General features: G+C 46.3%; 6 protein-coding genes and 1 pseudogene across 7 annotated transcripts; 6 read left to right on the top strand and 1 right to left on the bottom strand.

Moving 5' to 3' along the window:
• Positions 1–1,806: 1,806 nt before the first annotated feature.
• On the top strand, positions 1,807–2,857 carry LOC141841269 (carboxylesterase 1-like). The gene has a single exon (XM_074729417.1). It carries the CDS (start codon positions 1,807–1,809, stop codon positions 2,797–2,799), a length of 993 nt encoding a protein of 330 aa, XP_074585518.1. The 3' UTR covers positions 2,800–2,857.
• A 1,209-nt stretch (positions 2,858–4,066) lies between these two features.
• Positions 4,067–5,264, top strand: LOC141841271 (transcription factor AS1-like). Its single transcript, XM_074729418.1, has one exon. It carries the CDS (start codon positions 4,200–4,202, stop codon positions 5,169–5,171), a length of 972 nt encoding a protein of 323 aa, XP_074585519.1. The 5' UTR covers positions 4,067–4,199; the 3' UTR covers positions 5,172–5,264.
• A 2,541-nt stretch (positions 5,265–7,805) lies between these two features.
• LOC141839401 (protein PLASTID MOVEMENT IMPAIRED 2) lies at positions 7,806–10,400 on the bottom strand. 2 transcript variants are annotated; one of them, XM_074727138.1, is made up of 2 exons: positions 9,755–10,400; positions 7,806–9,688 (listed from the first exon to the last, which is right to left on the bottom strand). In XM_074727138.1, exons 1-2 carry the CDS (start codon positions 10,004–10,006, stop codon positions 8,000–8,002), a joined length of 1,941 nt encoding a protein of 646 aa, XP_074583239.1. In that variant the 5' UTR covers positions 10,007–10,400; the 3' UTR covers positions 7,806–7,999. The 2 variants fall into 2 exon arrangements, with proteins under 2 accessions (XP_074583239.1, XP_074583240.1); XM_074727139.1 differs by having other exon boundaries at positions 7,806–9,667.
• Positions 10,401–10,492: 92 nt separating this feature from the next.
• On the top strand, positions 10,493–11,071 carry LOC141839404 (non-specific lipid-transfer protein 2-like). The gene has a single exon (XM_074727143.1). It carries the CDS (start codon positions 10,686–10,688, stop codon positions 10,968–10,970), a length of 285 nt encoding a protein of 94 aa, XP_074583244.1. The 5' UTR covers positions 10,493–10,685; the 3' UTR covers positions 10,971–11,071.
• Positions 11,072–13,084: 2,013 nt separating this feature from the next.
• On the top strand, positions 13,085–13,949 carry LOC141839403 (uncharacterized). The gene has a single exon (XM_074727142.1). The coding sequence runs from the start codon at positions 13,328–13,330 to the stop codon at positions 13,766–13,768; it is 441 nt and encodes a 146-aa protein (XP_074583243.1). The 5' UTR covers positions 13,085–13,327; the 3' UTR covers positions 13,769–13,949.
• Positions 13,950–16,148: 2,199 nt separating this feature from the next.
• Positions 16,149–17,306, top strand: LOC141839402 (adenylate isopentenyltransferase 8, chloroplastic-like). The gene is given in 2 exon segments (XM_074727140.1): positions 16,149–17,143; positions 17,145–17,306. Coding segments are annotated over 2 exon segments (1,050 nt in total). The 3' UTR covers positions 17,200–17,306.
• Positions 17,307–18,744: 1,438 nt separating this feature from the next.
• LOC141837150 (sulfhydryl oxidase 1-like) lies at positions 18,745–22,368 on the top strand (annotated as a pseudogene).
• The last annotated feature ends 303 nt before the right edge of the window (positions 22,369–22,671 follow it).

Raw genomic sequence — 22,671 nt, 5'->3', positions numbered from 1 at the left:
TGGAAAGTGACTTGCTTCCTTGTCCTCACCTAACCCACCTCCCTCTCCTTCATGTGTCCAAAGGTGGTGCCTTCGAAGACCTCGATGGTGGCAATGTCAAGGAGGCGATTGGAACGGAGTATCTCAATGACACTGATGGTGTGCTCGACGAGCTCATGACGGTGGAGGTCGAACCAGGAGAGGGCGCGACTACAATGGACGAGGGTGAGAGATTGACTGATCACGCAACGAAATTCATGCATCGATGGTGTACTTCGAAGACCTTAATTGTGATAACGACTTCAAAGAATAGAGAGATGGGGATGGGGCCATGCGATTTTTGGAGGATTAAGATTAGATCACAATCCCAACCACGTCAGAAGTTGCGCACCATCGCGTAAATTTAATCGCGCAACATATCACTTCTTATATATACTTTATATATATATATATACGCCTCCTCGTCCGCGACGTGTCCGCGACTCGTGTGCATCATCGTCGCTGCCGCCGTCATCGCCGCCTCATTCGACCACCGCCGACCGCCGCCCCGGGCAAGATGGAAGCGCTAGTCGCCGGTGCACCATCCGACAGCGGATTCCAATCGAATTTTGTGCGCCGACGATCCTTCCTCGGTCGGTCTCCGATCGTAATTTGACCGAAAACCTACCGCGATTCGACCAATAGTGGCTGCCAGCGGGATTCTACCATTTTCGATCGAATTCGTCGGATTCCGACCACTATCCGACGGGAATCTGACGTCGAACAGTGCACCGACGATTGGCACGTCGAACACGCCCGATCCGACAACCAACGGTGGTCGGACGAGGCAGCAACAGTGGCGAGAGCGAGACGGTGCCCACGAGTCGCAGATGAGATGTCACGCGGCATAACAAAATCCTATATATATATATATATATATATATATATATATATATATATATATATATATATATATATATATATATTCTAAATTTTAAAATAGTAAAAATAATAATTTCCTCCTCTCCTCGTTCAATTTATTATTATATACTTAATATGTTTAGTTTTCTATTAGGCCAACTAATTGTAGCTAAGTCAACCTCATCGATTAAGACCATATCATAATAGAATAAAGTGACACTATGTCATGAATGACGTGCATAAGATTCTTGTATCAAAAAAATACTCTTCTACCAATCACGCTAGAGATCGACAAACTACATCTAAATCTTTTATGGAACATCGACTAATATTTTTTATATAGATAGATATGATAATGTTAAATATAAAATAATCTTAAGGCAATACAGTACAATTTAAATGTATAAATAAAGAAAACCAAGTGAAGAAATTAAACAGTCCATCAAAATGCATAAACAAGTGAAAAAAAATTAAACAGTCAATAAAAGATATGCATATAAACGATAATGCTTTTTAGTTAATAATGTCTGAATAGGTCAGAAAGCATATCGATGATAATGTTTTTTTTTCTTTTGTTAATAGTGTCTGAATAATAAACTCATTTTATAAAGCCATCTGCTAGGCAAGAAAACAAAAAAATAAACAGTCGATTAATGATGCTGAATTGTAAATCATCTGACAACGAAACTTAATTGTAGTTTGGCACCTTTCAAAATCTAAAAAGATTTTTTTTTAAAAAAAAATCTATTTAATTTTTTAAAATTCCTTCGTCAAAAGCTTCCTGACGTAGAGTTTATTATAATATGTTTATTATGCAAAGCACGCCAAAAAAAAAAAAATTTACTTACCTGGAGATTGAGCTACGCTGTTTGAGTCGAATTGCAGCTCAAAATCCTTGCCGCTGTGAAATTCTCTCTGTTCTTGTCCATGGAGAACTCATCGGGCTCTGAGGCGCAGAAGAGTCGTCCCTCCACGAAAAGCACCAGCCTCTTCCTCCAAATCGTCGAACGCCCCGACGGCACCGTGATCCGACCCGCGGTCCCCGTCCTCCCGCCCTCCGGCGAACAACCCGACGCCGACGTCCTCTCGCGAGACGTCCCCCTCAACCCTCGGAACGGCACTTGGCTCCGCATCTACCACCCCAACCCCCTCCCTCCCGCCGCCAAGCTCCCCGTCATCGTCTACTTCCACGGCGGCGGCTTCGTCGTCTTCAGCGCCGGCACCGCCTTCTACCACGCCTTCTGCGAGGCGATGACCCGCCAAGTCTCCGCCCTGATCGTCTCCGTCGACTACCGCCTCGCACCGGAGCACCGCCTCCCCGCCGCGTACGAGGACGCGGCGGAGGCCGTGCTCTGGCTCCGATCCCAATTAGGTCGAGATGGGGGAGATCAGTGGCTGTCACGCCACGGCGACGCCTCCCGGTGCTTTCTCATGGGCAGCAGCTCCGGCGCCAACACGGCCTACCACGCCGGACTGCTCCTCACGGCCCTGGAGCTGCATCCGGTCACGCTCACGGGGCTGATCCTCAACCAGCCCTACTTCGGCGGAGAGGAGATGACTCCGTCGGAGACGAGGTCGGAGGAGGACCAAACACTCCCCCTCCGCGCCAACCAGATGCTGTGGAGGCTGGCGCTGCCGGAAGGCGCGGATCGGGACCATCGGTTCTGCAACCCGGCGGCGGCGGTTCCGGCGGAGCTGAGGCATCTCCCGAGGTGTCTAGTGACGGGCTGCGAAGGGGATCCGTTGGTCGACCGGCAGCGGCAGTTCGTGGAAATGTTGGAGAGAGAAGTCGGCGGCGTCGGCGGCGGCGTGGTGGCGAAGTTTCGCGAAGGAGGGTTTCACGCGGTGGAGCTGCTCGATCCGGCGTGGGCGGAAACCCTAATCGCAGAGGTGCGGGCGTTCGTATCCAACGCTTGTTAGTGGCTCGACTAAACTCTGAAATAAAATAAAATAAAATAAAATATCAAAAAAAATTCAATGATTTTAAAAAGGTAGATAATGATCGTAAATAAAGACTTTGTATGTGGCTAATGTATAGCTAAAAAAAATTCTCAATTAGTCGGATGATCGATTCGGTCTCATCAAACTTTTTCATCGGCTACCAAGATAAATCGAGAAGTGCACGCTTATACTGTCTGAAAACTTGGAGATGAGAAATGGGAAACACAGAAACAGAAATAGAAAACGGCAATAGTTGAAGTTTTTAAATTTTGGAAACGTCGAAGTCCAATTAAAGATCAATTAAATTGAGTCAAGAGTCGTCCAAATTACTTAAGGATTAATGGTTAAAGGGTATTGGATTTATAATTTATTGGATAATATTATTGGATCTTAACCATTTGATCCGTTAAGAAGCTATCAAATCGCCTCATCCCTGTTCTTCTTCTCCAGCATCGCACGCGAGGGTTGGCCGCCGGTGCCATGACGGAAGGGAATCTCCGGCGACCTAGGCCTTCTTCGTTGGCAGCGGCAACGTCGGCGGTGACAAGGGATGGTCGTAAAGGAGGAAGTTTTTATCGGTGGCGCCGGCGGAGAGGCTATATATGAGGCATGGGGGAGAGGAGGACGTCCATGAGCACGAGGAGGTAGAGGAAGCGACGAGGATGAGTCGACAAAGGGGAGCGGGCCGGACATGAACCAGCCGTTTCTTGTAAGTTCCACGGATGGAAACGTTTTCCAGTGTTTCGAAAACGGGAACAGATATGAACCAGTCGTTTCCAGACAGCGTAAGTGCACACAGTCTAGACGCCCAGTATCCTTTGATTACGTTCTTCATTTGGAAGACAATTTTTAGAAATATATTATAACTGTGGAATCGAATTGTAAATGCTTGAGTGACAATGTAGATATCTTACCGCGGTATCATTATTCCGAGAACTAATGTATAGCTACAAATTTCCCCGAAAAGAGCGTGCAGTGAGAAGTTGGGAGTTTTGTAACGTAGCAGAATAGAAAATGGCTGGTGCAGTGCACGGTGCTGCTTGTATAATGGATGGTGCGTATGGACCAGAAAAGGAAGGGAGCAGCGGCAGAGCAGCAGAGCAACCCAACATGAGCAGTCCCCCACTCATTCAATGCTACGAAACATCATGTGACCAGAGAGACCCCGACACATCCACACCGATACCATACCACATCATCTTTTACCACCACCCTCCTCTTCTTCTTCCTCCTCCTCCTCCCCCCTCCTCTCTGTGTGACAGTGAAGAGACACTGCTCTGATGCATGCATGCGGTTTTCCTCCATGTCGCGTCCTCGCCTGAATTGATTGGTCTTTAACTAGTCGATCGAGCCACGGCGCTGCCTCTCAGTTCGATGGGATGATGAGGGAGCGGCAGCGGTGGCAGCCGGAGGAGGACGCGCTCCTGCGGGAGTACGTGAAGCAGTACGGGGCGAAGGAGTGGGCGCTGGTGTCGGAGCGCATGGGGCGCCCGCTGCACCGCGACCCCAAGTCGTGCCACGAGCGCTGGAGGAACTACCTCCGTCCGGGCCTCAAGAAGGGCTCGCTCTCCCCCGACGAGCAGTCCCTCCTCATCTCCCTGCAGGCGCGGTACGGCAACAAGTGGAAGTCCATCGCCGCCCACCTCCCCGGCCGCACCCCCAAGCGGCTCGGGAAGTGGTGGGAAGTCTTCAAGGAGAAGCAGCTCAAGCTCAATGCCAACAACCACTCTTCCTCCTCCTCTTCCTTCTCCTCTTCTTCCTCCCCCTTCGCCTTTCCACCCTCTGTTTCCGCCGCCTCCGCAGCCGCCGCCGCCGCCTCCCCTAGCGCGTACGAGCACATCCTCCACACCTTCGCGGAGAAGCACGCGCTCAATATGACCTGCAACGACCCCTCCCCGTCTCCCGCCAGCTCCTCGTCCGCGGCGGCGGCGCCGTCAGTGGCGCTCTCGCTCTCAATCTCGCCGCCTCCGGCGCTGGAGCTCGCGCCGCACCAGCTGCCTCTCGTCGCGAGGCTGTGCGAGGAGGTGGAGGAGGGGCGGCGCGCCTGGGCGCAGCACCGGAAGGATGCGGCGTGGCGGCTGAGCCGGCTGGAGCAGCAAATGGAGACGGAGAAGGCGCGGAGGAAGCGGGAGAAGGTGGAGGAGGTGGAGGAGCGGATTCGGCGACTGAGGGAGGAAGAAAAGGCGTGGCTGGAAAGGGCGGACGCGGAGTGGAGGGAAAGAATGGGCCACTTGAGGACGGAGGCGGAGGCCGAGGAGATGGAAAAGGCGGAGGCGTGGGCGCGCAAGCAGGCCAAGCTCCTCTCGTTGATCCAGACAATCGCCGGCGGCGAGGGGCGGCGGTCATCGTGATTCGTGACCGCTCCGTTCTTCAACTTCCTTAGCATGTAACATAAACTAGTTGACGCCGACGACGATCAACAATAAGAACCCAACTTTTATCAACGCTGAAAGCTCTGTGTTTGCATGGATTAACACGATAATATCTCTTCAGTACTCATCGTCAAATAATTCCTAGCTACTATAATACGCCATGGATGTACAGAAGAACGAAGCAGCTTTTGTGAGGAGCGAGGGGGAAGAGGGTGGGTGTTAGGTGGTGGTGGAGGGTGAATTGAGTGGTGCCCGGAGCAATTAATTTTGCCATTAAAAGCGAAGGGACAAAATTTGAATTGTCACCGCCCGGAGTCATGGGGGAGTTTGGAAGGGCGGCAGCAGCCAGCCAGGCAGCAGCAGCAGCAGCAGCAGGTGGCGCAGGGAAAAGGACAGGTCGCATGGACGATTGGTCCTGAGGCCCTCAGTCCCAGATGGATTGATCGATGCATGTGAAGTGGTGCGGTGGGGAAATTGGAAAGTGAAAACTCTCTTTCTGCATCGATCGCTTCTCTCACTGCTCTCTCCTTTCTCTGCTCACTATTAGTAGCAGCCAGCAGGGAGGGAGCAGAGGCCCCCTGGCGCGATGGGACGCTTCAGGGCCCGTCCTTTTGCGCACCACCACGGCTGCAGCAATAAACAACAGCAGCAGCAGTAGCGGCACGATGTGGCGTGGGGCGAGTGGGTGGTGGCGGTGGGAGACGACAGAAACAGATCAATTCTGTGCGATTGGCGCGGGAGAGACAAGGACAACTCCTTGTCATCTGTGGTCGGAATGGGGTAGAGGAGGAGGAGGAGGAGGAGGAGGAGGAGGTTTCCCTCTCCCTCTCCCTCTCCCTCTTGGACCTCGCGGAGATCCCCAAACTGAGCAGGATCGGGCTGGATAAGCGTGACACTGACACCGCTTGCTGCTCCATTCTGCCCATGAAAATAAAAAAAAAAACAATTCAAAATGCGTTGTTTTCTCATTCTCTTCGCTCTTTCAACTCCGCCAATTATTTAGCTCCTTTTGCTACCGCGCAAAAATGTTTTTACAGTACAAATATCATTTTCAAAAAAAAATTATATATATATAGAGAGAGAAATACTATACTACGTAGTTTTTCTTACATGATCTGTGTGCGACATCGTCAATCCACCTAAGGGTGGAGCCATGTTTTACTTTACCCGGGCTATAGCCCGGGTGCTCCACGGCGAAACAATTTAAATTTATGTAAGAAATTTTTTTTTAAAAAGAAAATAGAAGAGCCAACCCGGGTAAAATAACTCAGAGTTCGTCGGCATAGCCCACCGTCGGAGATCAGCCCGGGTAAATCACCCGGGCTGGCTCCGCCATTGAATTCACCGCTGCTCTTGCCGTGCCATTCGACTACTGTAGACCGCTGCCTCAGGCGACACATCGCTCGCTGACGCTCTGTCCGACGTCGGATTCTGATTAGATAGTGATCGGAATTCAGCGTAATTCGGTCGGAAACAACGAAATCATGCGGTCGGCAGTGGCACGGCCACTACCGGCCGTGATCGGCACGAATTCCAATCGAATCGCGGTCGCCGAACTGCAGAGGACGAGACGACGTCGCACGTCGGTCCTTCCTCGATTGGTCACCAATCGAGATTTGATCGGAATCCGACTTGATCGCAGTCGACAGTGGCTCTATCGTCAGCGACCGTGATTCGACCGAAATCAGACCTGATCACGGTCAACAGTGATGCGCATCACTGTCAACGGCGATCGAGCCTGAAATTGGCAGATTTCGACTACTATCCAATCGGAATCCAACGCCGGATGGAGCGTCGGCAAGTGGCACGTCGATTGCGCCCGAGGCAACGACCGGCGGTAGTCGGACAACACGGCGAGGGCAGCGGCGGTGGGTTGCGGGTGTCGCGCACGAGTCGCGCAGCATGGATCGCACGAGTCCTTTTGGATGTGAACTCTCGGATGTCTGAATCATTTTCGGATGTTTTGCACACTCAGACACACATTGATATCATACAAAATAGACATGCAATATTCTATATATATATATATATATTCCTCTCTGAGATCGTGATTTGATAAATCAACGAAGATGATTGTTGAATAAGCGATGTTGTAGACTCGAATGATGAAAAAAATGATTGGTTGAGAATGAGAAAAATTAGTCTCCTAAACATTGAAAACAATAGAAAAAGGGAAGAAAGAAATGAGTGTGTTCTCTTGCGTACCTCATGATGCCTATCTTTTTTAGGCTTTATATAATTGTTGAAAAAGTATCTTTACGTTAACAATAACTTGTTAACAGGAGATCAGATTCAACAATATATATAAGGGAGCATATAGAGGACTAAATTTGACATTAATATAATTGTTCCTCCACTCACTTAAAATATTATGTTCAAGAATATTCATAAGGACTATCAATGAAAGTCCTATAAAAGGACGGAGATAATGATATGGAAGAACCCGAGTCCTTTAGAATTGGATCAATTAAAATTGACTTTTAACTTGCCTCCCACGCACGGAACACTTGTCGCTCGTTAGTGGATCCACCAATTAATGAAGAAAGGTCTGGAAAATTCGAGTGGCTTCGTTCTACATTCAAGTTTTTCTTAAAATTTAGTAATTTTTCTATATCAAATTTACCAAAAGACAAACTTTGCACGAGGGAGGGAGATATCGTATTTGCCTACCCAAATACTGAATGAAACCACTCGATAAAACATCAACTCGGTTACCATCCAAAACCTCAATCAACTACATGCCTTAATCGCCTATTAAGGCTCGAGTTTTAACGATTCGACTCGATGTTCTTGAGCACGAGTGCAGATCACTTGTGCTTTCTGTTCTTCTGATCACCGAGAAGCTTGAACAAATTGGGAATGATCTTTTTCCTCTTCATAGTAAACGACGGCGACCGGGCATTTCGAGCTGCAGATGAGGTCGAAAGCCTCGCCACCTTACTCCTCCTTGATGACGCCGCCGCTGAAGACTCTCTCGTGCATTTTCTTGGTTTCTCCACGGCACTCTGCGCATGGCCGCCGTACTCCTCTTCTTCGTTCTCTCTCAGTTCATCCATTTCTTTGTCGAAATGCTGCATCACTTCCTCGCTTCTGGACTTCGTGATGTCCCTCTCGATGGTCTCGGTCTTCAGCAGTATCTCCTTCTCTCGAGCTTCCAATGCTTCCACCCATGCACGAGCAGCCTCCACTTTCTTAGCTGCAACTTCCTGTGCCGCAGTCGCTTTCTGATTCAAATACTCGAACTCACTCTTTGAGATGGTGATGGTGGAAATCACTGGAATCGACACGGCTCTACTTCTCATCGATTTGTGAGCTACATCCCTCAGCTTCCTGAGTGCCTTCACTTCAGAAGCTTTCGCAGCTTCAAGCTCCCGCATGGCCGACTGCAGTTTCTCCAAAGCCGAGTCGACATCCGATTCTGCTTTGCCAATTTCACCGCTGATGGTCTCAATCTCTTCATCAGTCTGCTGCTTTTCCTCATTCGCGGCCTTGGTTTCTGTTTGTATTTGCTGGAGGGCAGACGACAGATCGGTAACGATGGATTTCGACCTCTCGTCGGCCATCGTTGCAGCTTCCAGCAAGGACTTTGCTTTTGCCAGCTTCGCATTGAGGTGCTGGATGTCTGTTTCAGCTTTCTTTTCTAGCTTCCCGAGCTTGTAAATCTCTTCAGAAATGTGGCTCAGCTCCTGCCTGATGGTATCCATCGAGACCATGAACTGAAAACTCTCTTCCTTGATGGAAGCTAATTCTTGTTTTGCTGCCTTCAATTCAGCTTCGGCGGATTGGAGTGCAGAATCCTGTTCTCTTCTCTTGTTGGATTTGACTACAGATTCTGCTCGGTAGTTCCTCTCCATGGCTCGAACCAATTCCATCTCCCCTTGCAACACATTAACATCCGAGTTAGTGACTTTGAGCTTCATTTCGAGCTCCTTCGACCTATGGAGCTCCCTTCGGAGCTCCTCAATCCTCTTCTTGGCGATTTCAATTTCCTTAGCGAACATATCTGCTTCGGTTCTTCTTCGTTCCTCGACCTCTCGACGTTCTTTCTCGGCCTCAATCCGCGCGAGCTCGACCAGCACATGCTCTTCGTCAGCGTCGTCTATCTTCCTCCGTAACTCCGCGACGGAGCGCGAATAACTTGCAGCCTTGGAGCTGGAGGCTTCAATCTCCTTCTCTGCTTTCGCCTTCGCCTCTAATGTCGAAGCCACATCGAGCTTGAGCCTGCTCAGCTCTCTCTTCGCTTGGTCCAGCTCCTGCATCACTCTGGAATACTGGAGTTCCTCCTCTATTCTCTCAGATTTTGATACCGACTGCAGCTCCGATCTCCGGGCATTCGACTCCTCGATCTTGGAGGCCAGCTCCTTCGCCACATTTCTAACGCGGAGCAATTCGGACTCCGCCCTGGCTTTCTCCCTTTCCGCAGAGCTCTTGATATCATTCAGCCTGCCAACGTTCGCTTTCGCTCGGAGGAATTCCTTCGTTTTGGAAGGCAAATCCTTGAAATTACAGAAATCAGCATCATAAATAGCAACGAGCTCATCAAAGATTGCACAAGCAAGTACCTCTTGCGGGAAGACCTGGCTGCTGAGCTTCTCCTGCTTCCTGCTACGAATCCTTTCCCCGTACAAACTGATGACCGCTTTCACCGAACCAACTGCTTCCGGCTGTGATGGTTCATCCATCTGAAGGAGACGCCTTATCTGTTCGCCCTGCGTGGCCTTTGGGCAGCTTCCTGGTGCCAAAAAACAGAGGAAATCTTTGGCGCAGAGTGTGAAGGAGGGAAGGAGAAAGCTCTGTCGGATAGGCGTGGTCATCCGCAAGAGGCTCGCTCTTCTACACGAAGAAGAATCACAGCCACACCTGCCTCTCCTGCCCTGCCTCTCGTGTACGACAAGGATTCCTCACAAGATTTCTATTGATTTTTCTTTATTATATATAATTTTTTTGGTCAGATTCCACAAATAATCACAAGATTAGGCTTTCACCCAGAATCTCTTCTGGTGGGCAGGTGCCCACATCTTGACAACGGGAAGCGTCCAGCGGGCGAGCAAAGCATCGTATTCTGCGTCTGCGCGCCGTGTCTCTCCCACAGACTGCACTGTCCTTCGCACTGAGCGCCACCTCGCCTGCAATCGCGCACATTCAGACGCTGACAGAATACGAGGCTTTAGATTAGGTCACCTCTCACAATGTGCCATCAGAGAAGTATCCAAAGCCCACAGCACCACCCATTCACGGCAGCAGGAACCGCGCGAGGGTCATGATTAAGTTCGCCATGCTTCCACACTAACCAAATCATCACAGATGGGTTGTAAGGTGCATGCTGTTCATGTGCAGGCTACACAGGAAGGAAGGGACGGCAATGGATCAATGTGTCTTGTATAAAGATTGGCAGACTTTATGTCCCATCTTCACATGGGATAGCTCGTTGCTTCCTATAAATCTTGCTCCTCTTCTTTTGAGGATGCTCGTATCCTTCGCTAGGCAGAAGGCATGATGAAGCTGCCAGCGATCCTCACCGTCCTCATGGTTGCTCCGGTCCTCCTGGGTCCAGCGCGGGCGGCGTCGCCGGTGACTTGCAACCCGATGGAGCTGAGCTCGTGCGCCGGAGCAATACTGACGTCGGCGCCGCCCACCGCCGCCTGCTGCAGCAAGCTCAAGGAGCAGCGGCCCTGCTTCTGCCAGTACAAGCAGAATCCCAACCTGAGAGGCTACATAAACTCCGACAACAGCAAGAAAGTTTCCAAGTCATGCGGCGTTCCGATCCCAGCGTGTTGATAAAGTAGTAAATAAGATGAAGCAGATATCTAATTTGTGTGTCTGTGTGAGGTCTTCTGCTTGAACAGGTGCTGTGAGTTGTCTTGATGATGTAGCTTCCGAGTGGGGGTTTTAGTTGTCAAATCTGTATGATGTCTTTGAAGTTATGCTTGAGACTAAGAATCTCGTCGCCTCAGGTTAGTCTGCAAAGCTCAACAAAGATGAAATGCTGCATGAAATCTCAGGTTCTCGATGAAATAATGAAACAAAACCACAAGCCACAAAAGTTAGACTAACACCAACACCGCACAAAGCAAACTTACTGAAGTAGCGTATCGAAGATTGCAAGGCTTCCTTGATTCCGCAATTTATAACCTTCCAAAGAAGTAACATAACCATCCATAGCCATGAAAAAACCATTTCTTATATAAAGAGGTGCTTATGAACATCTCAGAACCAAAGTAGTTAATTTCTTCGATTCAGTTCATCCCAAAGCACAGACAAGCTCAATGTCTACCCCCGCACACTTGGACCAGCAAGATCTCCCAACTCAAACATGTGAAAAAAATGAATGGAAACAGATACCACCAGTAGTTTAAAACATAACATCATCTTATCGTTCTAAATATAGTTTTGCAACTATCACGGTGTTGATAAACTCTAGGCTAATAGAACATACGGGGTTATAGACATTTTATAATGAATATAGTTTCTCTTGATACATCTGATAACAACACCTTTTCATAACCAACTCCAATGTTAGGAGATTATTATCTGGCCAAGAAACAACACCAGTTGTAACTTGTGAAAGTTAATTTTCTCATCTCTAACAAGAAATTATCTCTTATAACCTCAACATACATAGATTTTTTGCTAGACTGTCTCTGATCCATCCTTGTGGCATCAAATCATTTACTGCCGTCCAATCGAATAACGGAGCAGTGTTTATGGGGCAGGTTCCATATCTACCCCAATTTTGAAGTGCCATAAAACTAGTCTAGCTAAGAACAAATTTTGATCCTAATGCAGTATAGAGTGGAAATCACTACACAATAGCTAAATGCTAATAACACTGAGTGCAGACGAACCAAGAAATAGAGGATATCACTAAGCAGTGGCATCCAAGATTGCCACAGAAGTAAAAAAGATCCAAAAAAAACTCGGGAATACTTCGATGCAAGAAGGAAAAAAAGATCACCTCATATCAAAATCCTCACTTCCTTTCGTCTCTCTCTCTCTCTCTCTCTCTCTCTCTCTCTCTCTCTCTGGCAGAATCTCCGACGCGGCGGAGCGTGATCGCGGCGGCGAGAAGCGCCTGAGACTGGTGCCCTAATTTAGGAAATAGATTATGGGTCAATTGCCATAAAAATCCCAATATTATATGTTTTTCTTTAAAAGGCCTTTCTTTTATTTTATTTAAAGTTTTAATTACTATTTTAAAATTATATAACATATTTTAACAATCCAATCCAATGTGAACATAAATTACTGAAATTAATTATAAAACTTTTAAATATATATATTAAATAAATTGTTAGTGATTTAATTTTACAAATGAGAATATATTAAGGAGAAGAATGTATCATCATTTATTTACCTCACACGAAATCGCATGTTACATGGAGCCCATTGGAGATGTCATCTTGACTTGGACCCTCAATTAAATTGCTACATAATTAAATGATAAAATTAACACAAAATCTATGTTTGGATTATTTCTAAACAAAGGTATAACTCATGAGTAGGTCCCACAAAATGCTACATTTTTTTAAATTTCCTTAAATGGTGCCATCGAATCTAGTAAGATCTCATGTGATCCGACCAACTGCCGGCTTTCATTTGGTGGAAGTCGAGTTAGGGAATGTAAAAGAATATAGGGTAAATTACAAAAAGCACCCGTTTAGTATGGCATATTATAATACTCATCTCTAAATATTAACTTTAATAATATTTATTTATTTTATGTCACAAAATTACCAATGGCTGCTCACATGGAGCTTTTTCAAAACGATTGAATATTGAGGGACTAAAGTGAAAAAGTGGTTGTTTTGGATTACAATGTGTTGCTTCCTTTCTCAACTTCCCCACACCAAATTCCTTTCTTCCTCGAAAGATGCACAGTCCAATCTCATGATTCCAAACCTATCCCCACCCACTCCGCTCCTTCATACGCTCATCATTCCTCCCTCGCTAACTGTCTCCCAGGTAGCCGCGCCGCCGGCCGCCCTCTCACTCCCTCCTCCTCCTCCTCCTCCCTCGAACCCCCCTTTCGAAGCAATAAAGGGAAAAGCAGCAGCATAAAGCAAAACCACCTCCCAAGCTACGTGAAGACCAAAACAAAGCGGAGGAGGAGAAGACAGAGACACGCGGAAGCATTGATGGCGAAGCTACACAAGTTCAAGCTGCTGGCGACCCAATGCGCGGCGCCGGCTGCCGTCGCCAGTCCGTCCAGGAGCCCCGCCCCTTCCTTCCGCCTCCGCCGCCGCAGGACCCTCCTGGGGCTCCTCGGAGGCGGGGGCGGCTCCGCCCGCCGGCAGCAGACGCCCGGGAAGCCGCCCCTGCCCCAGGATCGCCCCACCGAGAAGCGCGCCCTGCTCAGCCACTCCCTCGCGGACCTGTTCGTCGCTTCTCCGCCGCCGCCGGCGGCGGCGGTGGAAGGAACGAGAGACAAGCCCGTCGGCGTGGCGGGGAGGTCCGGGTTTGACATCGTCGCCGCCGGCGCCAGGGGAGCTGGCGTCCCGAGGTTTGTGTCGCGTAGCTTGAGGTACCGACTGCTCCGGCGTACTTGGCGCCCGGTGCTCGTCGCCATTCCGGAGTGAGCCGTCCATGTTCATCACAAAATTTCCATTTTTAATGACAATAACTGATCAAATATTGTTGTAATCTTGCAAAAATCCCTTTTTTCCATTTCTTTCCAGATTCCAGACCATGAATTGCTTATCTCAACTCACCGATTCCTTCTTCTCGTCTCTGTTTCTCATAATTAAACAAGAAACCTTCTTTTTCCTGTACAAACAGCAAGAACATGATAAGCTTTAAAAAAAAACATTTTCCCCATTCACATTTATTGTTAGATCTTGTCCAGTCAGCGTCACCATTATTTGTTGGAGGTAGAACTGGGACGACACTAAAATGCAGGTCCCTTCTGTCGAAATCTTGTAAAGATCTTTCGTACAATACTCATGGCGTGTAAATTTTAGAACGTTTTAACCAAACGAACAAATGTCACTGCTTTCGATGATGCACGACCAACCAACTGAACTCAACTTACTCCACATGATGATGCGATTCATGTCTTCTGCCAAGAACAGGGGAATATCTGGTAACCTAACATCCATCGCCATTCCCAAGACCAAACGACCTTAAATTATTGCTCTGCTCTGAGATAGTTTTCTGCAGTTCACGTGGCAAAAGAGTTGAACTGACGCAAACAGCTCCAGTGCGTGATCGATAAGGGACAAAGGGAATCAAGTGCGCAAGGAGCCAATACAGCGTTTAGCCCCAAGAAAAGATTGTTGCGGCTTACCAGAGAAAAAAACGCAGCGCCATCATCTTCCTCGCTTGCCCTTTCACTGCATCCAGTCCCTTGTCTTACACTTGTTGAACTGTATATGCCTTCTAATGGCTCAGTTAGAAAGGGAGCAGGCAATTGGCCTGCTAAAAGAAGTGCTCTTTTGGCACGAAAGATGAGCAGAGCAGAGGCAGAGAGCCTGGCAGGAAGCTCTGCTGGGGACGGGCGCAGTCAAATGCAGACTAACTAACATCATCATCACCGTCTTCGTCGTCGACGCGACTGTGGGCATTTGGTTGAGCTTTTGAGGAATGGCGGAGTGGGATTTTGGGACCCGTGAGATTCATCTTTTTCCAATCCTCTTTTTCTTTTACAGAGTCTGTGTAGTTTCTTTAGTTTCTCAGCAGCAATTATATATAATATAGATGGCTTTTTTGTAAAAAGTCAGTCAAATGCAAAATCTTACGACTAGATTCGGAGTTGACTTCTCTCTTTCCAGAAGTAAGAGCCATGCTGGGTCGTTCGTATTGCAAAATACAAGAATCAATTCCTCTATAAAAGATGAAACAAAATAGAAGGTATATCAAAATGGTGATTGGACCATGCAAATCAATATGCTTTGACTCGAGAAATTCTGATGCTGCATGAAAAGTCAACATGACCAAAGAGGTAATACAAAGATTGGATAATAAGTGGGCAAAAGCTTCGAAACACTACCACAACACCATCAGAAATGCGTGGGGGAAGAACAAAAATAAATTTAAAAAATAGAGAATAAAATTCATTACATTTTTTTTCTCCTCAAAATGTTCCTCGACCTATTTGTCAGTGGAACATTGTGGTGCTCGATGGGCCTTAAGCTTGCAAATGCATATTCTATTCTATGCAACTTTTTCTTCTTTTTGTTTATGCTGTTTTCATCAACTCTTGTTCGTCCACGTCTTGTGTTCTTTGTTCCTTGCAAGATAAATTAATATTCCGAGTACTAAATTCATCGAAGACACTAGTGTCCAATCGTAGTCAATCCATCATGCCCCTTTCAATTTGGCATCGGAATTTGTCAACGCACTCGTTGACCGCGAATCGCGGTAGTGGAGTGGAAGAACAGCTGCACGGAGTTCGTATGATGCTCTCCGCCTCCCGGAGTGCAATTTGCGAACGAGTGCCGGTCGATCTCGATGTCCAGTTCCTTCCTGATAAGATTCCTGCTCGAAACATTCCTCGCCCCCACGCACTGCTACCAATCTGCAACTGAATCTCTTCTCTCTCTCTCGATCGATCGGCATTTCGACAAGAACAAGAGAAAAAGAAGAGGAAAAACATCTGCATGCTGCGAGGCGGCCTGTGCAATGTCGTCGCCATGCAACGCTGCTGCTTCTCTGCAGTAATAATTCTTAAAAGAGATTTCTAGGAGGGAGAGAACAGCCCATTGGAAGGAATTAAGAGAGGTTTAGGCGTTCGTAATATCTTCGGAGAGATAGTAGAGGATTAAGCATCCGATAGTGGAATCATGATAACGACGTATTAAATGGTGAGAGTTTTGTTCTGCGACTCGATGTATATATAGGAATGACAACGCCAATCGGAACTCGGATCTCATCCTCTTCCTGATAATTGACTGCGATTGATTTGGAAGATCAGATCGGATTAGAGAAGGTGATAGATCTGTAGCGTTTGTCCATATATATATGTCAATTTTATTGGGCAGCGGCGGAGGCAGAGCGCTACTTTCTCAGAGCACCATCGCCGCCGGGAAGCGGCGGCCAGTGTTGTCCGCTGCGACGCTGCTGCAAAGCCGCCGGCTTCGTGGGTACGGAGGCAATGTGAAGCGGGGGATGGATGAGATGGAGCAGAGGGTGGTGGTGATCATGGGCGCCACCGGCACCGGCAAGTCCAAGCTCTCTGTTCAGCTGTCGTCCATGTTTTCTGGCGAGGTCATAAACTGTGATAAGATCCAGGTGTACCGCGGTCTCGACATCACCACTAATAAGATGCCGGTGCCGGACCGCCGTGGAGTACCGCATCATTTGCTTGGCGAACTGGACCCCGCCGCCGGGGAACTCCCTCGTACCGGATTCCGGGTCTTAGCGAGCTGCGCCATTGAAGACATCTCCGCCCGCGGTCGGATTCCGGTGGTCGCTGGCGGGTCGAATTCCTTCATCCATGCTCTGCTCTCTAACCGGTTTGATCCACGGTCTGACCCGTTCAGGGAGCGGCCGTCGGCGAGGAAGGAAGCGCTGCGGTCTCGGTGTTGCTTTATTTGGGTGCACGTCGACGCGGCGGTGCTGGCAGAGCAGCTCGACCGGAGAGTGGACGAGATGGTGGCGGAAGGTATGGTCGAGGAGCTGGAGCGCTACTTCGCGGTGGAGGGGGAAGCGGAGCGGCACCCGGGGCTGGGGAAGGCCATCGGGGTGCCGGAATTCCGGAGCTACTTCACCGGGCGCGGCTACCGGACCTCGGCCGCGTTCGAGGCGGCGCTCGAGGCGATCAAGGCGAACACGAAGCGGCTGGCGGTGGAGCAGGTGCGGAAGATCGAGCGACTGGCGGCGATAGGTTGGCCTCTGCTGCGGGTGGACGCTACGCCCGCCGTGGCGGCGAGGCTCTCCCGGAACCTCTCGTCTGCACCCTGGAGGAGCTACGTGGCGGAGCCCAGCGTGAGCGCGATGGCTCGATTCCTAGAGGAGGAGGAGGAGTGCAGCCATCGCCGCCGTCGCGCCTGCCGCACGCGCGCCGCATTAAATTCCTTCGATTAATGCGGGTCGCCCCTCGCTTTTTCTTGTTATTTAATTTTACTTTGCGCGCGAGAGAATATAGAAAATAATTAATTTCGAGAATTAAAAACTCAATTTTGGCACAAAATTTTACCATAAATATAATTATATATATATACAGAAATGCTCTGCTGCGCGTCGATTTTCTACACGCCTGTGTGCGACAGCGGGATCACCATCCATCACGCAATCGTGAGTTCATCAGACCGTCCAAAACTGGGAATGCACAGTAAACATACCCCCGACCCCTAGCCACTGTCGCCGCTGCCGCCTCGCCGTCCGGCTACTGTCGACCGCCAGACCGGGCCAGGTCGACGCACCACTCGTCGGCGCGCTGGCCGACACCATATTCAGGTCGGATTGTGGTCGGAATCCGACCGAATTTGGCCGGAAACCGCCGTCAATGGCATGCAGCCACTGTGGGCCAAATCGCGGCCAGAGACCAGTCGAGGAAGGACCGTCGGCGGCCGACAGTCCTTACTCGGTCAGTCTCCAACCGCGATTTGGCCCACAGTGGCCGAGTGCCACTGGCGGCGGTTTCTGGCCGAATTCGGTCAGATTCCAACCACAATCCAGCTTGAATCCGGAGCTGGACGGTGCGCCAGCAAGTTGACTGTCAATCGGGCCCGGTCCGGCGGCCGACGATGGTCGAACGGCGACACAGCGGCAAGAACAGTGGCTGTGGGTCGGGGTGTCACAGGTGGGTCGCGGAAATATCCGTCGCGTAGCGGAGCATTTTTCGTGTATATATATATATATAATTTTGTTTGATAGAAGAAGAATATGTCCCCTTTCCCTAAAGAAGTGTAACAAGCAAATGGCAAAGCGATGTGAATGAGAAGGAGAATAACTTTTTTGTTCTATCATTAAACTTCTTCTCTTCTTTTTCATCCTCATAAATATCAAGGTTCCATGAATCGAGGGCTTCAATTTAATACAATTATCGATGGCACATTGGAAGGACTCTCAATAGCTTTCCAAGGGATAAATTGAATAAAATTATTTTATCAACACTTTTCGGTTTGGTTTTAAAAAATAGTTATCTTGAGTGTTCTAGGCATCATGGTCACTTAGCCTAACAATCCTAGTTAATTGTTGGATCACTTGTTCTTTAAGAGCACGCATGGGCACTGTGGTTTATTTATTAATCATCATCGATACGAGTTCCACCAATGTTTTGTTTATAAACTTAACTACCTTTTTCGATCCTTTTACTGATTGTTTATCATCATCGTCATCGATATCATCAAATAGGATCATCGATTAGGATCATGTATTCATTAACATTATGTCCATGCAATATTTACCCATTAATTTACGGCCCGGCCCAGCCCAGCCCGGCCCATTAATTTACCCATAAATTGGTCTTTAGTATAATTATTTTATTTAGAATTTAAATTTTACTTTTTTTTATTGCTAATTTGAGTAGGAGTTAAAGAGGACGTTGAAAGTGATCCCTCCTCAGTCCTCTCCCTTCGGAAAGGAAATGCTCGATCGGCTTCTCCCGTCGCAGAGTCGCTGCTGCGGTCGAATTTGCTGGCGATCCCCTTTCTTCCTTCTGTAGATCCGTTCCCTCCGATGCGTCTCTCCGATGGGGCTTTCCTTTTCTCTGCTCTACTCCTCGTGCTAGGTGCCCGCGGCCTCGGTGCTGTCAGATCCGTCGGCGAGGGCGCCGATCTCCCTGATGCTGCCGTCGCCCTCAACGTCTCCGAACAATTAGACAGTGCTTCTTTCATTTTAAGCTTAAATGGACTGTTTTTCTTAAATCAATCTTCGTTGCTTGATACACTGGATACTTGTCTTATGTTTGTTTTTAGCCCATAGCTGATATATAGGTTACTTTTTTTTTTTTTTTTGCTTTGAAGTTTGTTTATTTGACATGCTTTAATTTACTTTTTTGATTAAACAGGTGTCCTGCATGCAGAAACTATAAGGTATATGAAGTTCTAGCTCCCTGCTTTTCTTAAATCATCAACTTCAAAAATACTCTTAACCATAATCATGCAGCCTCATTATGAAAAGGTTGCAAGGATGTTCGATGGGCCAAATGCTGAGCATCCTGGAATTATTTTGATGGCACGGGTTGATTGTGCAATGAAGGTAATTTTTCTGTAGCTTCCAAATAACTTTTTGGGTTCTATTTTTCTAGGCATAGAATATTCTAGTTCCTATAAGCTAGATTACATGCATCAGTGGTTGCCTGAATTTCAACATGAAATTATAGGATTTCGGTATCATTCTGCATCGACACTCAACCCACTTCTAAGTGTGCTGAGACTCAGAATCAAATCAAATGAATCTTAATCCTATAAACTCTTTCCACCTTGCTTGGTTACTGCCAAACATAAGCCTATAGCAATCATAAAATCAATTGAATAAAATTTTTGAAGCAACACGTTCCACCTTGTTTGGTTACTGCCAAACATAAGCCAATAGCAATAAGAAAATCAATTTGAATAAAAATTTTGAACGCAACAATTTACATAAATACAAGACTAATGATTGTGTTTTGTGCATTGAATGAGAACATTGGAACTAGTTTCTTCACATATTCATAAATGTATCTTGGTTAATCATTAGAACTTGGAGTTAAGATTGACAAAATTGATACTGGAACAAGCATGATACATGTTGGTTACTCCAACTCTAGTGTCACTCCACTTTAATGTTGTTGGCGTTCACATTGGTGTTTTCCCTCTCATCTTTTTCTATGGTATTTCAATTTTTTCTAAATTAGTTGTGGGTAGAAAATCATCCTTTCGCAAATATTGGCAAAGACAAGTGCTGCATTTGTGGGTACCATCAAAATTGTGTGAGCATGGTGATTATTGGTTGGAACATTACTTGTGAGATTGATACCGATCAATATTTGACATGCTTATAAATTTCGTGCCTTTACTATAGGAACAGGGAAAGAAACCTAATCGGACGGCGTAAGTGGGGCCCTATACTATAGCCGCCGAAAAAACAAAATATTAAGAAGGAAATAACAACAAAAAATAAAATAATTGAATGAAATAAAGAAGATTAATAAATTTAATTTCATCTATTGTTTATTTTATTCCTAATAAAACACTAAATAACTATCTTTCTTTATTTCATCTAAATAAGCTAAATGAAGAAAAAATGAAAATTACAATTTATTTATTTTGAGGAACTTAGTCAGTCGTGCCTTTTTTCATACTTTCTCTTTGACAGCACAGATAAATACAAATCTTTGTGGTAGATTTTCAGTTGGTTTCTATCCCATGCTATTGTGGGGTCCTCCGGCTGAATTTATGTCTCTCCTAAACATGAAAATAGTGAATTACAATTGATCGATGATGGAAGGACAGCAGATCAGTTACTCAATTGGATAAACAAAAAACTTGGCAGGCAAGTTGTTGGTTCTTTTAATTATTTGTTGTTTTTGTATTGCTAATTATTATCATCGTATTCAATCAAAGTGCTTATACTTGAAACTAATTTTATGACCCGTCATTAACTTCTGAGAAGTGTATCCTTAACTTTTACATGCACTTTCAGTTTTTTGATATAGGTACAACTTGTTGAAATTTTACTAATTTACCAAGATAGCTACTCTTTTATGGTCCTTATTCTGCTGATCTTGATGGTGTATTAATAATTTTCTGTTCCTCTTTAAACTCAATTAGCAGGGCTGTGTATCCCATTAATAGTTGTATCCCAATGGCAGACAGACCTGTCTTATTGTGAATTTACATATCAATGAGATGGATCATTTTAGGAGAAGATGGGAAATTTGATGTTGCTATTGGTACTTGAAAAGAAATGTGTGCACAAACAGGTCATATTACAGTCCCAAATAGGTACATCATAGTTAGAAGATTCTCTCTCTAATCTCTGTACATTTGGCAGATATTTTGTCAAGGGAATAAAGATCATTCAAGAGGCTTCAGGTGCTTGAAACTTCCAACTTTATCCTTTTTCATTATCATACCATTTATTTTTCTATACACATTCCCATTTTTACATAGGGATGTAATGGAGCTTCGAGCTTGACTGTATTCAAGTTTGTTTATTTACTTATAAGGAGCTTGTTAATTAAAATTCTTATTGAGCTCAAGCCAAATTCTAGCCTTTTGTCAAGCTCAACTAGAGATGCTATTGCCCATATAATTTAATTAAAATATTTCATTATCAGCAGTTTGGAAACAGCCTCTTGCCAAAGGCAAGGTAAGGTTGCGTACAATGGATCATTTCCCCGGACCCCGCATGGCGGGAGCTTCGTGCACCGGGCTGCCCTTTTATTTCATTATCAGCAGTGATTGCATCTACCTGTAACTAGAAAATGATCTTAATCTTTATTAGTTCATTAATTTTTAGGTTACAATTGTCTTTCAGATAGATCAAACAAAAAAAGGCAGTGATTTTTTTTACTAACATTTTTAATCATATCGTAACAGCTGTGGCCTATGGGTTTTATTCCACTCCCTGTCTGTTCGAGTTGCAGACGGAGAAAGCCAATTGGTTTGCACTGCAATACGTGACTTCATCCAAGACTTCCTTCTTTGTGATGATTGCTATAGGCATTTTTCTGAGATGGCTTCACGGTACTTGAACATTCACTTGTTTTTTCTTCACATCTATCTTAACAATATCTGACATGGGACAGTTTGCAGTGTTTCAGCACCCTTCAACACCACTCGCGCCCTGAGCATTTGGCTATGGAAAGCACATAACGAAGTCAACGAGCGACTGACGATAGACCCAAGATTTCCCAAAATAATATGGCCGCCAAATCAGCTCTGCCCATCATGTTACACGTCTTCGAGCGTGAAAAATAGCAGCAACAAGCAAAATAAACTGGAACTTGGATGAGGTGTATAAATTTCTGGTGAAATATTACAAAGACACAACTCTGAGTCAGAAAGAAGGATGACGACGAGTTGAATGCCACTGCGGCCTCAAGCAATGCAGTCGCAGTACCCATCGGAGCTGCACTAGCCATTGCTCTCGCCAGTTGCACGTTGGGAGCCTTGGCTTGCTTTTGGAGAGCCAAGCAGAAGAAAAAGAAGTATTTACACCAACTTCCTTCTTTTAAAGAAGTATGATACTTTGGATGCAAATCAATCACATCGTTCCAATCTAATGTTTATTAGATGACTTTTTTTTTCTTTCTCACCTTTGTAATGCTTTTCGGAATAAGAAAAGTTTGGAAGAGATGCATGAAATTATCAATGTACAGAGGAAATGGATAGAAAGTGATTAGGAATACTTTGTTACTCATTAACTGTACGTAGCTGCAAAGAGTTTTACATTTGCAAATAAGATACTTGGATATGTGGCAACATGCTCATTCTTTATTCAATAAAGATGCCCTCCGTCTAAATTATTATCTTGGGATTTGTTCTATACATTTGTATTTTTTTCAAAAAAAAACTTATTTTCAAGTCGATATTGATGAAGGAATTAAACATCA

The sequence above is a fragment of the Curcuma longa genome, chromosome 11, assembly GCF_044706935.1.
Source record: "Curcuma longa cultivar G26 ecotype Majalengka, Jawa Barat chromosome 11, ITB_CL_G26_1.1, whole genome shotgun sequence".
NCBI classification, from domain to species: Eukaryota; Viridiplantae; Streptophyta; class Magnoliopsida; order Zingiberales; family Zingiberaceae; genus Curcuma; species Curcuma longa.
The sequence above is the reverse complement of the archived record's forward strand: the minus strand, read 5'-3'. Positions and strand labels throughout refer to the sequence as shown.

Excerpts from the sequence above, each read along its gene's own strand:
- LOC141839401 (XM_074727138.1), bottom strand. The coding sequence starts at position 10,006 with ATGACCACGCCTATCCGACAGAGCTTTCTCCTTCCCTCCTTCACACTC. Across the intron at positions 9,689-9,754 it reads GCCAGGTCTTCCCGCAAGAG|GATTTGCCTTCCAAAACGAA; the intron begins GTACTTGCTTGT and ends TGTAATTTCAAG.
- LOC141839404 (XM_074727143.1), top strand. The coding sequence starts at position 10,686 with ATGATGAAGCTGCCAGCGATCCTCACCGTCCTCATGGTTGCTCCGGTC.
- LOC141841269 (XM_074729417.1), top strand. The coding sequence starts at position 1,807 with ATGGAGAACTCATCGGGCTCTGAGGCGCAGAAGAGTCGTCCCTCCACG.
- LOC141841271 (XM_074729418.1), top strand. The coding sequence starts at position 4,200 with ATGATGAGGGAGCGGCAGCGGTGGCAGCCGGAGGAGGACGCGCTCCTG.
- LOC141839403 (XM_074727142.1), top strand. The coding sequence starts at position 13,328 with ATGGCGAAGCTACACAAGTTCAAGCTGCTGGCGACCCAATGCGCGGCG.